This window comes from Lissotriton vulgaris, chromosome 5 (assembly GCF_964263255.1).
Source record: "Lissotriton vulgaris chromosome 5, aLisVul1.2, whole genome shotgun sequence".
Lineage (NCBI taxonomy): Eukaryota > Metazoa > Chordata > Amphibia > Caudata > Salamandridae > Lissotriton > Lissotriton vulgaris.
In genome coordinates, this window is record NC_141693.1 from 824,648,976 (window position 1) to 824,670,115 (window position 21,140).

Genomic DNA, 21,140 nt, shown 5'->3' on the forward strand with positions numbered 1-21,140 from the left:
ATTGCAAGACGCCATGCATCATGTAAGGAAAGCTAGAGGGATTAGTGCTTATCGCTTAACTGCTTTACCTGAAGTTCCTCTTCGAGTGTTATGTTTCGCTGAAGGCTAGCTTTGACCATTTCTGAAGTGACTGGAAATTTAGATGGTATTTCCTGGCACTTTTTGATCATTACTGGATTGCATCCATTAAGAAACTGGAATCCAAAAAAGAGGTCTTCCTGCCAGCGCTGCATCACACAATCTAAAGAAGAGACAAGTAACAGATATTGACTTATAAACCTGAAAATCATACTATTTTACTTGACACATTGAGAAATCTAAGGTAACAAAAATGTGAGCAATTCTGTCCTCTCCACGAGGAAAAAGAAACAATAACCCTAAAGCCATGTTTAGGGAAATTTTGACATTAATTGTGCGCTGTAATTAACAATACAACAGCTATTGGAAATTTGGGAAAAGGATTTACTGCGGGAATGAAGTAATCCCAGTAGAAGATTTGCATGTGATTCCCCATTTTGGGGACTATTTGCAAGGCCATATTCTAACAGGTTTGACTTGCCAAATTAGTCTCTGGTATTCTTAGTAGTAATATTTCATGTATTAATATGCAATGTTGCATCACTGCATGCTTAATCATAGTGATTTTGGAGCACACTTCTGTTTCTACTCAAATCAGCAACACCAGCTGGCCTGAGATGTGGGTACGCTTGTTTCCAACATCAAAGGAATTTTTATTGCATAAAAATAGCTAGGGAAACTATTAGTGTCTCCATAATTTACAGTGGCATTTGTATGTAGCAGACAGACATGTTAGGGTATGTGAAAAGTGAAAATGTTTTTGAATAATGACACATTTATATCTACTCTCTTTACGTTCGTTAAAATCAATTAACGTGGAGTGCAAAAGTATGTATCGTGTGCTATTCCTATCATGTAGAAAATCTCCCTAGCATGATATATAACTGTCTACGGCAGGGTTGTCCGGTGTGTAGCTTCAGTTGCGGAAGCTACCTCCCAAAGCAGTGGGGTGGGTTGGGGGTGTGGTTGGGGAAGGGGCAGGCGAGAGGTGTTGGTTAAAAAAAATCATCACTTACCTCCTGGCTGGCCAGCAGGCTGTCCGCTGTCGCCTCTACTGCGTCCTTGCCCTTCTTTGAGAAGACAGAAAGCAGGAAGCGCCAGGGATCCTAGCACACCGCAGTCAAGCAAAACGCTGCAATCCTGCGTTGTGATTGGTCTGAGCAAAGTGACACGGCGCTCAGCCAGGGGCTGGAGAGGTGGGCATGTTCTACATGCAGACTGCAATGCAGCCTACATGGAGAACAGGGGAAGTGTGCATGACTGTTTTGCAGGCAGGAATATGTGACATTACAACGCCACATATTACATCGCGGTAGGTAACAACGCGGACATTACATCGTCCGCGTTGTTACCACACATGGCATTACAATGCAAGTCGTTTCTATGACTTGCACTAGATTGCGTGCTGGACTTAGGAATAGTATACATTACTATTCCTACTCCAGTTAGCGTAACAGCAGGGAATGTGTTGGACTTAAAATCCAACACTTTCCCTGGTGTTGCACTACATCTAGTGCAAGTCGCTGTGTGCTCCAAAATCACTATGATTAATACAATGTCTTCATTGTTACCAACGCACGTGGTATTGACAGAGTTGTAAACACTGTTACCCTTTGGGCGGCCCAAGAGGACCGACCAAACAGTCATTGAGCGTCTTCAGCCCCGCCTCACCCCCTCACGCCAGCTGCAGCAGAAGGACATAACAAAAACAAAATGTGTGTATTTTTTTGAACTGATAAGGTAATGTTTGAGAAAAAAAATATTTTAAGGCTGTTATTTACATGATAATTTTTTCTACGTTGGGGAGTGTTATTGCTTTTTTTATTAGACACCAGGGGCATTGCATATATGACTGCTATGACACTTAGAGGGTTACAAAATTAAAATTGATAACGCTTTTTTGAAATTATTGTTAGTGACCTTGCCTGATGCACTGAGGTAGTCACCATTAGTATTCCTGCATGCAATGGCCACTAATTGAATCTTGTCTGGAGTGGTCACTATTGTAATGCTGTTAATTTGTGTTAATAGCTCAGGATGATTTTTATTGAATATAAGTAGTGTTGTGTAGTTCCTATAAATCTATATAGGATCTGCACGTTTAGACAACAAACTGTAGAACTGGTGTCCAGACTGATTCCAGACAACCCCACTGGATATGTTTGCCTGTATACCAGCTAGTTCACCGTGCAACTATGAACTCCTCTTACCAAGGAAAAAAATAGTTTTGGGCAACTATTGAACATGACAACCCTGTCCCCTTAGGGATCATGGAAACAGTACAGTCACTTGTGCTCACTTTGTCTCAGAGAGATACACAAAATGAATGATGGGAAAGTTTTCAAGAAGCATTTATTTTACCAGCGTAATTCTAGTGTAAAATATGTGTGCTGCAACAACCATGAGACAGAAACAGATATAAACGGTTATGTTATGTTATGTTATGTTATGTTAACTCCATTTTTAAGCGCACAGCTGCCCCAGCTAAGAGGCGTCCCGGCGCTGCGCCTGGAAAGGTACATAACACATTTCGAGCGAAAGGAGGAATCCAAAAGAGTAAACAGATGGTGGACTTCTACCATACTGCTAAAACAATAGCTATATGCAGATATATAGATGCATGACAGTAATAAGGCATACTCTTACAATGCTAACCCTAACTAGATTGACCTAAGTGTACCTAGCATGTATGTAGGTTTATAGCCAACTACCCCCGTAGGATAGAGCCAACCCCACTAACTGATGTGAGAGAATGAAGGACCCTGTCTTGGTCTCAAGATGGACACCCAGCGAGGGATGTCAGACCACTGCAGGCAGGAGTGTCTGCGTGCAGGAACCTCAGCGTCTCATATCACGTGAAAGTCTTTCTCCTCTCCCTGCCTCAACAAAGATATGGTTCTTACATACCCAAAAGGTGCTCTCAGGGGCTCTACCTTGCTGTGTCATGTCGGCCGAAGGATGACAACAGGGATGACCCTTATACATAGTTATAGGACAAGATAAGACCTACCACTGGCTGATCACCCATTTCTATTGGCCTCAGTGCAGCAACTAACTAGGTAAAAGGTCAGCACAAACCTGTTATGTACTACAATGGCAAGGTAAATGTAGGTGAAAGGATAAGTGATTACCCAAGCCTATATTGGGGTACATTTCGAACCATAACAGTAGCTCTTAATGTAAGAAAAATTGGATATCACTGAACTAGATCAAACTGAATCAAATGTACTGTCCAGGGGCCATATTACAGAGTGCCCCAGGGGTAAATGTAAATGTAAATGTGTTTGTATTTATATAGCGCCTTCTACCCAGAGGTCTCGTAGCGCTGTATTCATACCGCTGTGGAACCCTTCCTGGCTTTCCTGTGAGATGTCCACTCCTGGGCACCCCCAAGGTGAAGCCAGGCATCCAAGCGCTGCTGGGGCCGTTGTGGAGATTAAGCAAGCTATTGCCCAGAGTCACAGAGGGGGACCCATGATTAGACTAGGCACCGGGGCCAGAATTATCAGGTCCGGGGAGATTGAGTCCAAGAGCCACTGAGGCGGGAATTGCACCCTGGTCCCGGGCCAGACTCTGCATCAGGGTCTGCCGCTCTAACCATTGAGCCACGCTTCTCCACATGCAATAGGCATGTGTGCCCCCAGGGCACTTTGGTATTACAGAAGGGGCCACAGAGGCTTGTGCAGCTCCTTCTGTAATAGCACTGGTGCACAATTAGTAACATCTAGCAACAGCAATATCATTAGAGGGTGTTCCCTCATGTGCATTGGGGAGCAGTCCCATGCAAATGAGGGAATCACTTTGCCTCTCCACCCGCGCCATATATGGACGTGTGAGCAGAAGCAAACATACTGAAACTGTGCTGCAAAAAGGAGGTGCACTAAATGCAGACTTTGGAGGGGGAAAGGAGGCTATATTATGGACCCCCAGCCATCCCCTTACAGGTGGGGGCAGTCACTCACAGTACCCGCCTGCAAGGCAAGGGGGATCACTCTCTCCTATGAATGTGCTCCATATTTTACTTCAATGCGCTGCCCTAGGGGCAGCACGAGTTCGCAGCGGCCCTGAGGGAAGTGCATTCACCAAAATTGGGCGCACTTTCATACATGGACAACCAACAAATCTCTCCTCGAAGAACAGGACTCGTACAAATACCTGGGGATGACCATAGAGCGCGGTAACACAAAAAAGAGGCACATTCAGGTACTGAGGGGGAAGACGCAATCACTAATATACTCATATAGACAACTGCAAAAGACAGTGGGTGGTCCAAACTACACCCACTTACTAAAAGTCATGGCTGCTCAAATTACCTACCTTGTCTTACGGACTAATCGGATGGCTCGGGAGCGAATCAGCAATCTTAAACAACCTACAAAAAAAAATATACAAAGTGGTGTTTGGGTTGCCAAAAGCAGCATCGGCAGCCCAAGTTCGACTAAAATTTGGTTTACAAAATCAAGACATTAGGTCAAACTCGACATTTGTAAAATTTTGCCACAAGATCCGACTTGCACCCAGTGACTCCTTGGACAACATGTGCTGGGAGGAAAGAAACTTTTTATTAGACAAGCCGAACACCACCCATTGGGGAGAATTCCTTAACCAGAGTTTGCCAACCCTTGGACTCCACGAAGTGTGGAAAAAAAACATTGACCACAAGCAGTTTTGCAAAATAGCAAATGGTTCGGCAAAAAAGATCTCCTTGCTCAAAGACAAAAAAATCCTAAGTAAACGGAGACACGCTTGGACAGTAGTTAACTCTTATTCCATCCAAAAACCGCAAGTCTATTTAGCTCAACACTACTGTCACATCTAAAAAAACCTCTAATAGCGTACCGTCTGGGCATGCATTTTACAAAAGACCTAATGCCTTCCTGGAAACGAAAATCAGAAAGTGCAATCTGCAGACTATGTGGATACAAGAACAAAACAGTGTCACACATACTATGTGTATGTCCTGCGCTGCAAGCCCTAAGAAGAAGATATCTTTGGGGAATCTTCAACACATTGAAAATCCGTACATGTAGGCAGGCGGTCATACGGTGGCTAAGTGGCGTCTCTCCCATCCTTTCATGTCGGGGAATTAAATTCATGTCCATGGCAACAAAGCAGTTACTAGAAAAGGAACAGACTTAATGACGATATAATGACTAAACTGAAACTAATGGACTTAACATGCTGTGTCCGAGGATTATGATAACCGTAACGACTACTGACACATAACAATCAGACTCTATGACAATTTTTGACTTGCATTTTAAATTTGTTGTTGTATTGTTTTTTATTGTCTGTAAACATTGTAAAGATTTTAATTAATCATACAATAAAACCATGATGATGATGATGATGGGCGCACTTTCCCCGTTTGCGCTCAGCGCACCTGTTTTAAGGTGCATCATGGCGTAAACAGGAAACGTGTGCCTTATATGTAATAGGGTTACAGATAATCCTCTAAATTAATGGGCGCCATAGCTAAATTTCTCATACAGGAAAGTTGTAGGAAAATATTTAATTCCCTGCTTATTCCTGACTATCAGATCTTTTCCTATCTCATATTTTAAAAAACGTTTTTGTTTTTTGGGTGGGTTGCATGATCAACAAATGCAGGAAAAATATTAAAGAAGCATATTTGTATTTTGAGTCATAATGAAGTAAAATTCAAATAAGATAGACCGAGATAGGGCAAGTGCATTACCACAGCCATGTTTCGAGACAGCATAAGCTGTTTCTGACCTCTAATTTTATATGAAAAGGCTTGATGATTTTGGAATTTGCTTCCCTATATTTTTTTTCTTTTCTGCTGTCTATTGCTTAGCTCATCACCAGAAACCTTGTTTAACAGTTTGGTAAGAGCATCCAAATATAAGATAAATGTGAAGTAGTGTGGCTCACTGGTTAGAGGCGGCAGACCCGAGAGCAGAGGACGGCCCGGGACCAGGGTTCGATTCCCGACGCGGCAGGTTTCTGAACCAGGGTCAGCGGACTCGATAATTCTCTCGCCTCGGTGCCCACTCTGATCAGCGATCACACTCGGCAACTCTGGGCACTAGCTTGCCTCATCTTCACTAACGGCCCCACCAGACCGCTGGGGATGCCTGGTCTCACCCTGGAGATACCCATTAAGGGACCATCTCTCAGGGAAGCCAGGAAGGGTTTCGCAACGGTCGAAGCGCGGAGGTACCCCTTCGGGAGTGAGTCCAGCGCTATATAAGCACACAAATAATAAATAACCATGCATAATATAACATACATATAGGATTGCAGACAATGTATCAAGTGTTTAAATGTAGGAATCATAGTTTGGTAAAACAATGTACCTTGAAAATGATCAGTGACTGGATACTTCAATGAAATTCCAGAAAGTTTGAGATCTATTTGGGAGTTCTGAATAACACTTTAGAGTAGATTCCATCGACAGCGCGCTCACCTGCAGAGAATCAAAGGACGGTCTGCCGGGAACAGCGAAAACAGCCAGTGGGGCGTATTCGAGCGGACTGCCAGGAGACAACGACAACGAGACCTGAACGTGCAACGAGGGAAAGACACCGGAGGCGGAGGGGAGCTGCCTTGACTACTATGGCACCAAAAAACCTGAATACCGGAGCAGTTTCTAAACCGCAAAAGACGAAGACGAGAGCCGCAACAGCTGCAGCGCAGGACTCACGTCAGAAAAAAGGAGGGGGGGTGTCTGATAATGGGAATGTATTAAATACTAGCACAGATGCTCCTGAGATGTCGATTTCAGAACCCCCCGGCGCCTGCTGTCCCGTCTGGTGTCCCGAGTAATTTGTCTTCAGTCAATATAACCCAAGTGAATTCTGGGACATGTAGGCTTGGAGCTTTCCCCAAGATTCCAGTGATGTCCACAAAAAAGATTCCTGTTCCTGAAAAAATACCTTTAGCACAATCAAAAAATTTAAATAAGCAAAACAACTTGCAGGATAAACAGCTTCAGAAAGTTACCAGCGTTAATAATGGTTTAACTGCACTGCTATCAACTCCATTACCCGACATAGCTCCAGTCTCTAACAACACAAATTAAGTATCAGAAGAGCCAATCTCTTCAATCCCTATCGAAGACACAGAGTCTATTGATTCCGCTGGAAATTTCTACTCTATGACAGACTTGTCTCAAGCGCTAGACTCTGATAGTGTCGAGGGAGAAAGAGAACTGAGCGATACTGAAAAATCTTTATCTGATTCCGGGCAAGACTTAAGAAACGCTATTGTCAGTGATGATGAATCTGAGAATGAAGACTCATTGAGCAGACCAGAGTGGGGGGCGGATGAGAATTCAACGCTTACTATGCAAGCTAGTAACGGTCACCCCTCTCTGTCAACATCTATGTTTATATCACCAGGAAGATCAAAACTAGCCTTAGAGGAATCAGAGACACCAGAAATTACTTTAGATGTTCTATACCAAGTTATGCTCCAGCATAGGGAAGAAACCAGAACAGAGAATCTTCGGCTACAAGGAGCAGTTAGAAAAGTGCAAAACAATTTAAGGAAAGTAATCAAGGTATCTAATGAAACTATTGCTAGAGTAACAGAAACAGAAAACAGGATATCAGTAATTGAAGACTCAGTGGCGGAGCAAAAAACTCGGATATGGCAATGGAAGGATTAAAGGAAGAGATCAATTGGAAACTCGTCGATTTAGAAAATTGGTCACGTGAAAATAATCTCCGAATTTTAGATATACCAGAAGGGAATGAGGGGACGAATGTTCGACAATATGTGACAGAGCTATTTACAGAGGCCTTTCCAGAGCTAAGTCAGTGGAAATGGCAAACTGAGCTTCAGAGAGCCGATAGATTCCCATTTCAAAGAAATGATCGACAAGATGCAAATCTTAAACCACGAGCGATTCTAATCTCTCTAAATAATATTTTCGCAAGGGAGGCCCTTTATGACTTAGCAAGACCTAATAGGAAGCGCAAGGGGAAGGGCGTGGAATTTTTTGTACGTCCTGATTATTGCCATACCACTGTCCAAATGCGCTGGCAACTTCGTCGGTTTATACCTCTTTACCAAGCTAAAGGTGTCCAAGCTTTTCTTTTGAATCCTGCTAAGCTCAAAATAATATACAAAGAACGCTCTTATTTTTTGACCTCTGAAAAGGCAGCAAAGGAGCTTCTGGCTTCTTTCTGAGAAGATTATTTTGAAAAAGTTATTGAAATGATCTGAGGGGCTTCGATTGGTTTAATTCTTATCATGTTGTGAGCGAAGATACTTTTTCACTTTGTTATTCTTATAATTTTTCTCTTCTTCTTTGCTCTATTACTTTTAGACCAACCAGTGTTTTTTCTTGTTTGATGAATCACAATCATATCTTTTCTTTTTTGTATTGGTTGGTACATAATGAATAATAATGATAGAAGTGAGTCGAGAGACTCGAATCATTCAGCGCAACTCATGTCATCACTTTTAGGGACTAGAAAGTCCCTATGTCCCGTTTGGGTGAGGGTAAGGGTGGGGGAGGGTCGGCTAAGCCAGAGCCTTGGGTGGTCTTGGGGGGGTAGGGTGGGTGCAAACAAAGTCAGAAAATCTAATAATTTGCTTGATTTGTTCAACTTTCTTATTTTTTTCTTTCGATTCCTTATTAAACAAAATATCTTGATGCATACATTGAAACTGTCTAAATTCAGAGATTGTAATATGGAGATGGAGGTTGATGGTGATGTGAATGAAGATAAATGGTTAGAGAAATATGTATACTATGAAGATAATCGATTTAACTTTCAAATAAGCTGGAGAAATTACGAATATGCTCTTGGAATATCTGTGGTTTAAATAATAAAAAAAAGAGGGATTGCTGCGCATATTATTCAAACTATGAAGATCTATATCCTTTGTATCCAAGAATCACATATTATGTGGAGTGATAGACAGCTGTACAACGAATTGGGAATGAATTTATTAACCTGTACACGGCAGGGAACTACTACAAAAGGAGTGGCAATTTTAATAAGGAGAGGTTTAGGGTATTCTAAACGCTGTAAGGCTAACCAATATGGCAGATGGGCAATAGTGGAGTTAAGTATTAATAATAGACTATGGACAATTTGCTCAATATATGCTCCAAATGTAGACGATCCAGATTTACTAAATTCCTTAAATTTAGAACTTGCCGACTGGTCACCTTCTTGAATCATATGTGGTGACCTAAATCTCCATATTGAGGCTAATATGAATATATGTGGTATACCCCCTTATCAAGGTGGCAAAAAAAAACATATAAAGCAATTCGGTCCTTGCTACTGGATCATGGTTTACTTGATGTCGCTTATGAAAAAAATCCTTCAATGCCAGGGTTTACATTCTTTTCATTCCCACACAAAAAATTTGTGCGTTTGGATTATTTTTTTATTAAATCCGCATTAATTAAAGATCCTTAATTCGAGTTATATCCACGTATTATCTCGGATCACAATCCAATAATGATTGAACTTAAAACAGATATGCTTTCCACATCTCAACTTAGAACCTGGACATTCGACAGGAAATTATTAGTAGACTCTGAATATTTGGAATTTATGTCAAAATGGATAAAATAATTTTTCGAAATTAATAGAGGAACTCCGCAAGTTCAGAATGTCTGGGATGCTTTTAAAGCAGGGATACGCGATGAATCATTATCTTATGTTATTAAGAAACAAAAGATCACTCGGCGAAAATTTAAGTAAATTATAAGAATGTTATGGATTGGGAGAAGAAACTAGTAGCAGCAATTGCTCTTTCACAAGATACAAGGGATATCGAAACTAATCTAGCTATTTATAAGGCACGATTATATGAAATGTTTGCAACTAAATTAGCGGTACAGATGGCAATCTTTCGCTCTCAGATATATGAATTGGGTGAGAACTCGGATAGGATACTGGCGAGAAAAATTAGACAAAGAGAGGGTTATAACTCCATAAATTCTTTACGCGATGAGACAGGACAGTTACATAATAAATCCAAGTCAATCCTGGAAATTGTTCGTCGATTTTATGCTAAACTTTATCAATATGACTCTGTATCCTATTCGCCAGACCTCTTTATGAATTTTGGGAGAACACTTCATTTTTCTTGTCTTTCTGATGCTCAAAAATTGGCTTTGGAATCTGACATTACATGGGAGGAAATTGAAAAAGCATTACTGTCACTGGCGATAGGGAAAGCTGTGGGTCCTGATGGCATTCCGTTGGAATTCCATAAAATATTCAGGAATGTCATAAAACAAGATATACTTTCCTTGAGGCACAGAGAGGGAAACCACCATCCTCTTGGAGCGAATCCATAATTATGACATTTCCCAAAAAGGATAAAGATCCTCTGAATCCGGCATCATATAGGCCAATTTCCCTAATAAATGCTGACAGCAAAGTATATTCAAAAATTTTAGCTTACAGAATATCACAAATTATACCTACAATTGTTTCACGCTGGCAGCACAGTTTTATTCCGAATAGAGATACATCAGATCATATTCGGAGAATCATTGCTCTGATGGATTGGGCAGAAGGTACCAAGACACCAATCGGAATCGCCCTATTGGATGCTGAAAAAGCATTCGATAGGGTGGCCTGGCCCTATCTTTGAACCTACTCTATACGAAGGGATTTGGTCCAGGAATACTTTTAGCTTTGAAGACTCTTTATCAAAATCCGACATCTCGCGTTAAACTGGGTTCTAATAAATCTCCTTTATTTCCTATCCAGCGTGGAACACGTCAGGGTTGCCCATCCTCTCCACTTCTTTTTGCCATCTATATTGACACTTTCCTTAATAAATTAAATCAGGACAACGAGATAAATCCAGTAGGGGTAGCAGGTGTTAATTACAGAGCATTGACATATGCAGATGACGAGGTAGTTGTTACTAAAGACATTGTTAAGGCTTTTACTAGGATTGAGGAATCGGCGGCAGCATTTGGGTCCTTCTCATGATATAAACTAAATCTTTCCAAAACACTCTTTGTTGGTCAAAATCCTCCGCCCCGAATTAACATAGTTACGGAAGAGACATATTTAGGTATTAAGTTAACCACTCCAATTATTAATATTCCTAAAATTAACTATAACCCAGTATTAAAAAAAGCCAATTCTACGTTAGAACGTATTGACCATTTATATTTATCATTACACGGGAGGAACAACATCTTAAAAATGCTAATCTTGCCAAAATTCATATATTTATTTAGAACAGTGCCACTTGAATTTCCGATAGACTTTTTCAAACAAACAGAAAAAATGATAGGGAGATTTCTATGGGGCTATAAGGGCAATCGAAGAGCCTACAAAAAAATGATCTTATCAAAGACAAGAGGAGGATGGGCTACCCCACATCTTTTGTTTTATTATTTGGCGGCTGTACTACAATACATATCCCCTTTAATCATTGGTAATAAAGCCCTGATGTCATTTGCACACACCCCATCGATTTATGAGTTTGCATTAGGAATTAAAGCTAGAGGGCACCTTCTAAAAATAATAGAACCTAGCTACTACAAAAAGACAAATTTTAAGATTGTAACTGCAGCATATATAACATGGAAAATTATCAGTAAACTTGTTGGGATCCCAAAATTATTGAGGCATACTCCATTAAGCTCATCACAATGTTTTCCTCCCATATTTAGAGATTCTACTGTGAATAGATGGCGCAATTATGGTATTACTTATCTGGGTGATCTATGGACAGAGAATCGCATATCTTCATTTTCTGAACTTCAAACTAAATTTAATCTCACGAGATATGACTATTTTAAATATATGCAGATTTATAGTTTTTTGAAATCAACATTATCTCGAGATCGACAAGATCTCCAAAAGATTCCACTGATTGAGAGTCTATTCTCTAAAAGGAAGATAGGTTATTTTTATGATGTACTTATGACTTTCCTTCCGGATGATTTACCCATGATTCAACAAAAATGGGCAGTGAAATTGGGGAAAAATGTATTGCTAGAAGAATCAATTGAGCTAGCTAATTCTATTCTATTTACTGGTAGATCACGTACACAACATTATATGATATTCTTTGATTTGTATTACACACCAGCTAAGGTAATGAAATGGGGTGCCACAGCTGGTATTTGTTGTAATCGGTGTACCTTGATTGGAGCAGACACTATTCACATGTTTTTTTCTTGCCCCAAACTCACTATTTTACTTTCAGAAATGCAGAAATGTATTCAGATTATATTAGGTTATACATTAAATCTAACTCAGGAACTGTTATTATTTGGACTCTCATTAGATACTTTAGGAAAATAACATCAGTTTTTGATTTTTATTATGATGTCTGTATTTTGGCTCAGAAAACCCTGCAACGCAAAGCTGACAAGGAGAAGAAGCTGGGATTAAAGAACACAGCTACGAGGGATGAATCACAATCCACAACGCCCGGGTTAAATAAAGATGCACCCGAACAAAGAAACAGGATGACGGCCGTAAAAGAGGGTAAAGAAGCGACCCTCAGGCAGCCTACCTTGCCGAAATCCTTCTGTGCAAAGATCGTTTTGAATGCAGCAGTAGCGAAGCCTTCGGAGGAGCAGCCACAGGAGAACAACGGCAGCGAGAACGCCAGCGGAGACATGAGGGAGCCGGGCACCGTCCTCGTGGACGACAGCGTCTCGGTAGCCAAGCAACAAGTTAGCCTGGATGCGGGCGGAGCGGCTTCAACGGGCGCAGCATCAGAGCTGGAAGAGAGTGCTGGCAGCTCGGACAAGCAGGAGGGCCAGGTGCCAGTGCCAGTGCCAGTGCCGGTAACAGAGACAGAAGGGGTAAGAAACGTGAATAATGAAAGGATGTTAGACGCATTGTTGCAAATGGAAGAAGAGCTGTCTAATAAGCTGGGATAGAGTAACTGTGCAAAGTGGGGCAGCCTTGCAAGCATCGAATCCCTGAGAGAGAGAGAGGGGGATAAATTCTTCTCTGTGAATGAAGGATCGGATACTACTTCGAGCGATGAGATAGGGAAATCTATAGATGAATCTACAACAGAAACTAGTACAGACATTGAAGACATTGATGAGAGTGGGGGGAGAAACACAAAAAAAAGAGGAAACAGACTGTAAGGCGAGGAGGAGGCTCCCCAGATAAGACAAATAAAAACCTGCTATGGGATTACTCGGTGACCGCAAGTACCTATCAAGAAACTATATTAGGGGAAAGTCGAGCAGCAGGAGGTGGGGATCCTGAAAACTCACAGAATGTTACAATGGATATGTTGTTCAGCACTTTAAAACAAATGCAGGCTGAAGCAAGAGCAGAGAGCAGAAGAGCCAGACATGATACTAAGAAAATTCAAGCCTCAATTAGGAAAATGAACAAAAAATACGAGGAAGTAGAAGAGAGAGTTGGGCTTGTGGAGGAACAGACTAGCAGAGTTGAGGATGAGATTACAGATTGGCAAGCATTCAAAATGGAACAGACTAAACTGGCAGAAGACCTGCAGTGGAAAATTGAAAATTTTGAGAAACGGCAGAGACGGAGTAACGTGGGACTTCTCGGACTGGAGGAAGGGGTGGAGGGGCAGGACCCCAGAGGCTTTGTCATTAAGTTGCTGAAAGAGGCTTTCCCTGAAGTGCCTTGGCAATGGGAATTAGAAATACAACGAGCGCACAGGTTCCCACTGTTTAATAAAAAGAGGAAAGATGGTAGACAGGATAACTTGCCAAGGGCAATGCTAGTCTTTTGTGGCAACTATTTGGAAAGGCAAGAAATAATGGAAAAAGCCAGACCAGATGCTAAAAAAATGGCACAGGGAGTAACCTTATTTGCTCGCCCCGATTTTTGTCATGTAACGGTAGAGAGACGGTGGCGACTTAGGCAACTGATAACGCCTTTTCAGCAGCAAGGGGCAGAGGCTTACTTAATGTTTCCTGCAAAACTGAAGACCATCGTAGGTGGTCATGTTAAGATGTTTTTCTCGGAGATAAAGGCTAGTGAATACTTAACAGAGCTGACAGAGAAAAATAAGGGAAGAGGAAAAGAATAATGATTTAAGTGGTAAAACCAGGATAGAGAAGTAACACAATGCGATGGGGCCAGAAAGGAAAGACAATGAATTGGGGTAAAAATGGGTAGGGAGAGGGAAGCGACTTTGCATCACACAGCAGTCACATATAGGCCATGTGTGACCTATTTGCCTGTGAAAGGGGTGGGGGGAGGGGGGGTGGGAGTCATGGGGGAGGGGTGCGGGGAGAGAGGGTGGGTAAAGGGGAGGCTGAAAGATGGAGAACAAGAGCACAAATAACTGAAAAATGGGGGAAGAAAGAACATAATAGAGAGAAAGAAGTATCAATAAGCGCTCTGAGGGTTGGAGTGAAAAAAGCATGTCACTGGAGAGGGGAAATTCTAGAGAAATGTAAATGGCTTTAAGGATAATCTCCATGAATGTATGCGGGTTGAACAATGGAGATAAAAGACAAAAAGTTGCTGCCATGTTGAGATCGCTCAGATTAGAGATAATATGTCTGCAGGAGACACACATTGCAGGTAAAGAAAAAAGTTTGTTGGAACAAATGGGGTTTGACATTCTTGCTCATACAAGGCAAGAAACGAAGACAAGAGGGGTAGCAATATTAGCTAAAAAAGGGGCCGTAAAACTTAAAAGGAAAAAAGAAGATCAAGAGGGAAGATGGGTAATTACGGAGGTGGAAGCACAAGGTGGATGCTATACAATGGTGTCAGTTTATGCTTCAAACGATCATGAACCAGAAATATTTGAAATGTTAGACGGAGAACTCGCATTATGGCCTGAACCTATAGTATGCTGTGGAGATTTTAACATTAATGGACTAGACGGGATGAGTTTGTTGAACAGGGGAGGATACACTGGAAGAAAGAAAAAAACTCGCAAGGCCATACAATATATGGCGCGGCATAACGCGCTAGCAGACGTTTGGGCGGAAAAAAAACCAATAGGGACAGGGAGTACATTTTACTCAGCCCCTCATAAGATGGTAGCCAGATTAGACTACTTTTTTATATCTAGATCAATCATAAATGAGTCTAAACTAGTAAAATTGCCTAGAGTGGTATCGGACCATAATCCGTTAGTGCTAAGTATACCAATGATCAATAGGAATGCGAGTAAAAATAGTATATGGACATTTGAGAGAGTATTATTGAGGGAACCAGGATATATAAGACATATGCAGGAATGGATACCCCAATATTGGGAAGAGAATAGGAATACTGCCACAACTAATATGACCTGGGACGCATTTAAGGCCGGAATCAGGGGAGAAACGTTAAGCTAGACACTACAAAGAGCTAAGAAAGAGAAAATCAAGATAGAGAACAGGATGAGGGAACTGGAAGCCTTAGAAGAAAGATTAATCGAGCGATCCACAGGCGAGACCCACTAGAGGAAAAACTATTGGAAATAGAAGTAAATAAAGCAGATGCAGGGACAAGCTTGGCACAGAAGGCGGCAGGGAATTACCTAGCAAAGAAGGAAAAGTGTTACGAGTTTAACGAAAGGGTTGGACACTTATTAGCAATACGCACCCAACAAAATTTATCAGCAGGGGATATAAAAGAAATTAAGGACAGGCTAGGCAATGTGGTTAGTACACCGGAGGAGATACAGGAGGTTTTTAGAAGTTTCTACGGCAACCTATATGATTCAAGCATAGGAAATGTGGACGGAAAAATTACAGATTATCTGGCGGGATTACAACATGAGATATTAGACACTGCACTGGCGGCCAAAAGCGGTACAAAAGGGGGTGGTGATGGACGGAGCATCTGAATCAATCAAACACTCACACCCAGTCAAAAGATCTGGGTTTAATCCATCACCGTTCTTTAGCCCACCGTGCCACCCCAGTTCAGACATGGCTATATGCAAATCAGTCTGACCCTGTGCCTCATGGGAACAGTCCAGCCAGAACTGCCAAGCCATGTTTTCCCTGGACCGGAAACAAGCTTCCGAGGACCGGTTTCTGGCATTCCAGCCGTCTTCAGCCCAGTTTGTTTGAATCCAGTGGCAAAGTGAGCAAGGGACTCACGTCTGAGCATACCCTGCCACACTTATGGCGGCCAAAAGCGGTACAAAAGGGGGCGGTGATGGACGGAGCATCTGAATCAATCAAACACTCACACCCAGTCAAAAGATCTGGGTTTAATCCATCCCCGTTCTTTAGCCCACTCTGCCACCCCAGTTCAGACATGGCTATATGCAAATCAGTCTGACCCTGTGCCTCATGGGAACAGTCCAGCCCGAACTGGCAAGCCATGTCTTCCCTGGACCGGAAACAAGCTTCCGAGGACCGGTTTCTGGCATTCCAGACGTCTTCAGCCCAGCTTGCTTGAATCCAGTGGCAAAGTGAGCAAGGGACTCACGTCTGAGCATTGCCTGCCACACTTATGGCGCGCCAAAAGCGGTACAAAAGCGGGTGGCGACGGACGGAGCATCTGAATCAATCAAACACTCACACCCAGTCAAAAGATCTGGGTTTAATCCATCACCGTTCTTTAGCCCACTCTGCCACCCCAGTTCAGACATGACTATATGCAAATCAGTCTGACCCTGTGGCTCATGGGAACAGTCCAGCGCGAACTGCTGAGCCATGTCTTCCCTGGACCGGAAACAAGCTTCCGAGGACCGGTTTCTGGCATTCCAGCAGTCTTCAGCCCAGCTTGCTTGAATCCAGTGGCAAAGTGAGCAAGGGACTCACGTCTGAGCATACCCTGCCACACTTATGGTGGCCAAAAGCAGTACAAAAGGGGGTGGTGATGGACGGAGCATCTGAATCAATCAAACATTCACACCCAGTTAAAAGATCTGGGTTTAATCCATCACCGTTCTTTAGCCCACTCTGCCACCCCAGCTCAGACATGGCTATATGCAAATCAGTCTGACCCTGTGCCTCATGGGAACAGTCCAGCCCGAACTGCCAAGCCATGTCTTCCCTGGACCCGAAACAAGCTTCCGAGGACCGGTTTCTGGCATTCCAGCCGTCTTCAGCCCAGCTTGCTTGAATCCAGTGGCAAAGTGAGCAAGGGACTCACGTCTGAGCATACCCTGCCACACTTATGGTGGCCAAAAGCGGTACAAAAAGGGGTGGTGATGGACTGAGCATCTGAATCAATCAAACACTCACACCCAGTCAAAAGATCTGGGTTTAATCCATCATCGTAATTATTTAAACGTGGCAGGAGCCGTCTTGAAGGTTAGGTCACTGAATATCACTGGGTCAGGGGTGTCAGTGTGTTGCATGTAAAAAGCATAGGATTTAGTTGCATTGATAGCCATTCAAACTGTTTAAAAATAGACGGGATTGGTTGGAGGTTTGTGGTTAAATCTTTCAAAAAATAATAAGGTCATCCGCATAGGCAGATACTGTATGCATTGAATTGATAATCTCGATCCCCAAATCTATAGCCTTCTTACGTAGTTTAAGGAGTAGTGGCTCTAGTGCTAAGACAAATATCAACGGCAACAGTGGGCATCCCCGACGGGTGCCCCTGGTTATGGAATAAACCACAGATATATGTGAGCCAATATTTTACTGAGTATTTTGTACTCGGTAGACAGCAATGAAAGAGGGCTGTAGCCTGACATATCACGTGGGTCTTGATTAGGTTTGGGAAGAGAAGCAACAATCGCCTGAATGGTCGTCAAAGGAAGAGTATGCTTCTCCAGAGCATCCTTATAAAGGCTCTCCAGACGTGGGGACAATTTCTCCGCGTAGAGCGAGTAAAACTCTGCCGGCAAACCATCGAGGCCTGGGGTCTTGTTTCTGGTCAAATCTCTAATGGCTTATTTAATGTCGGTTTTAGTTATGAGGGCATCCAGTTCAGACTAAGCTGCCGCTGTCAACTTAGGAAATGTGAGGTCACTAAAGAAGGCTGCTATGTGGTCATGTGATGCAATGGCAGGAGGACTGTACAGGTTTTGGTAGTATACACAGAATGCATGGTTAATGTCAGCTTGAGTAGAAGCAACAGAACCATCTGGGACAAGTATTTCTGTTATCTGAACAGCGGAGGGAGTGTTGCATATAAGGCGTGCTAGCAGGGTCCCCAATTTATCTGCATCTTTGTAACTGTATTGAGTGCAGGCACTGTAATCTATTAGGCGAAGTTGTTTGAGCAACTCAGCATGCTTGATTCTGGCCTCTTGGAGCTGTGATTACTGAGTCAGGTGGGTGATAGCTGCATGTTCAAGCTTATTAAGGAAGGCTTCCAATAAAGCGAGTTTCTTGTGTGTTTCTTGATGAGCTCCCACAGGAGCCCCAATGGCCGCTCCTCTAATAACAGAATTGAAGGCATCCCACTCAATGAAACGACAGGATGCAGATTTGTCATTTTCTGTGAAATAATTAGTAATGGCGGTACCCAACGTATCTCGAAAGACCGCGTCCTCCAGGGTATGTGGCCAGAGCCGCCAGGTTGGAACCTGGGTGGGGACCATCCCCCATTCAAGGAGTATTTCAAGCGGGTTATGATCGGACAATGTTTTCCCCAGATACGTGGACTCAGCCATTTGGGGCACCAGGTATGCAGAGCAAAATATTCTCTCAATCCTAGTGTGTAACTGGTGTGATGGGGAGTAGAAGGAATATTCCCGACTATTAGGATAGTATATACGCCACACATATTGCATTGTCCAACCCGTGGCCCAAGCCCTCAAAAAGTCTGCATTTTTGGTAGCTACCACACCCAGGAGCGGGGGGTGGTGAAGGTCTAAGTGGACATCGAGAACAGAGTTAAAGTCTCCACGAATGACCCAGGGATAAATTACCCAATTTAGTAGAACTGCATTCAGGTTAGTGATGTAGGAATTCTGCAAATAATTCAGGGGTAAACACTGCCAATGATGAGTGGAATACCATCTAATTTTCCCTGTAAAAGAGCATAACGCTCGCTGGATCTATTCGTTGTTCCACCAAAACAAGGGGTACCCCACTTCTAACCCAAATCAGTGACCCTCTTGCAAAGACAGAATAAGAAGTGTTAAAAAAAGTGTCCTTTCCATTTTCTGCGTGGTTTGGTTACTTCTGAGTCAGTTAGATGAGTTTCCTAAATATCAATGTTTTATATTTACCTAGGATAGCCATACCAAAACCGATAATTACAAAAGGGTGTCAAGGAAAAGCATGGGGGAAATAATACTGTCAATAGCTCAACAAGGACCAGGACCTAAAACCCTTTTCTAGAAACATAGCACACAATACTAGGGACAACAATCAAACTATGTCCGTCCAAACACACACAAAAACATACTACTTCCAAACGGTTTTATAATGCAGTGACTGCAGGGCGGTAGGCCTTGTACTAGGCATGATTGAACATTAAGCAACAGAGACGCACCCTTGGCAGGACCCTGTGAAATATTTAGACTAGACGGAAACCTGGGGAAAAAGCATAGGTTAAATGTACATCCAGAATGTCTTGCTTACCTTCATCAGATAAAGACACGTCCACAATTGCGAGGGAACCATGGAGATCAACTGAATATATTAACCAAACAAGTCCTTCACAATCTGCAGGGTAATCGAGGGGAACAAAATGTTGTTACTCTCAGAGTCCAATGACATTGTGTTGTCATCTGATTGTTCCGGGGATGTGACCTGTGTGGGATCACACATATAGGCAGCAACCACCAGTGCTGAATCTTGCTCCAGGAGGGCCTTTTTGACGGAAGGTATACGATTTACTGTGTTGCTACGGGACCTAGGTCTGTCAGGTTGTGACAGTACACGTTGTAGTTGCTGGTCGATATTGTCCAATGACTGGGAGTGCAGGGTGGACTTAAGCCAGTCGTTTGCCGCTTCAGGACATTCGAAGAAATGAGCCTTCTGATTGTAAATAATTTTTAGCTGTGCCGGGCATAGCAAGGCATATTTCAGATTAAGGGCCTGGAATTAGTGACTGATAGGAAGCTCTTTGACATTGTACTTGAATAATGTAGTCTGGATAAATTGAGATCCGGGTATTATCGTACTGTATAGGGGCATTTTCTCAGGCTTTTTGTAATAGATGATCACGATCCCTATAGTTAAGGATACGGCCTATAAGCGGTTTAGGTGGCATGCCTGCTTTTGGTCTACCCGTAGGTATTCGTGTGCCCGCTCCACACAGAAAAAGGTAGAAAGACTGTCTGGAGCTACATGTTCTCTTAGCCATTTTTCCACAAACTTTGTCATGTTAGGACCTTCTGAACGCTCCGGCATTCCAATAATGCGAACATTATTGCGCCTGGCCCTCCCTTCAGCATCTTTGACTCTATCAAGCAGGGTGGTTAAGTGCTTTTGCATTTGTGATAGCTGATCAGAGTGCTCCTTCTACTGAGGTACAAAGTCAGCTAGCTCATGTGCATGTTCTTTGACTGTATCAGAGTTTGGTATGGCCTGCGCGCTGAAGGGTAAGGCTAGTAGTGAGAGTACCAACTTGTTGTTCGATAGCTTGGCGCGAATCCCTGATCTCTTCAAGTATTAGATCCAACTTATCAGTAGGGTTGTTATGTACGTTTGCGGAATGCAATTTATGGAGGATGCTTGGGAGAGTGAGTCAGAGTCCTCCTGAAGTGGCACCTCCGTGGGAGGCATGTCAGGCAGCTTTCCTTTCGTGCGCTCCATTAAGATATTTGTTCCAGTAACACAGGGAGCAAGTGAAACCTAGGTGGGGATACGGGGCGCTGCAGTAAGCAGTTTGAAGTCACAAGTCAAGGCAGAATGACGTTGTGACCCCAGGAGAAAAACAAAAGAATGGTCAAATACCCTGAGTAGCCCAGACGTTTGGAGTTGAGGTGAATAAATCCGAGGCCCAGCGAGTAAAACTAGCTTGGGGGCCCGCCTCCAAGGATAGCTCAGTAGATCAAGTGATAGAGTCTATACGTTGGATCCCGAGGGCACCCACTTATTAGTGAATGACAAACCTCCCACAGGATGAGCGCATCCAACCTACCCAAGTATCAGTGCGATACCGTTCCACAGCAAATGACACACTCAATGAATACGGTGGACACTGCAGCCGAAGAGAGGTTGTGTGGTGTGTATACCTCTCCAGTCACACAGGCGAGCATCCAGTTAAGAAATTGAATCATCTGGA

At 42.9% G+C, this 21,140-nt stretch overlaps 1 protein-coding gene across 1 annotated transcript in view; it reads right to left on the reverse strand.

The window, feature by feature from the left end:
• The window catches only part of LOC147711652 (polyunsaturated fatty acid 5-lipoxygenase-like), a 977,760-nt gene that overhangs the window by 700,326 nt on the left and 256,294 nt on the right, over positions 1 to 21,140 (reverse strand). The window contains exon 6 of the mRNA XM_086922317.1: positions 69 to 241. Coding sequence (XP_086778443.1) covers positions 69 to 241 — 173 coding nt within the window. The remainder of the gene's footprint in view (positions 1 to 68; positions 242 to 21,140) is intronic.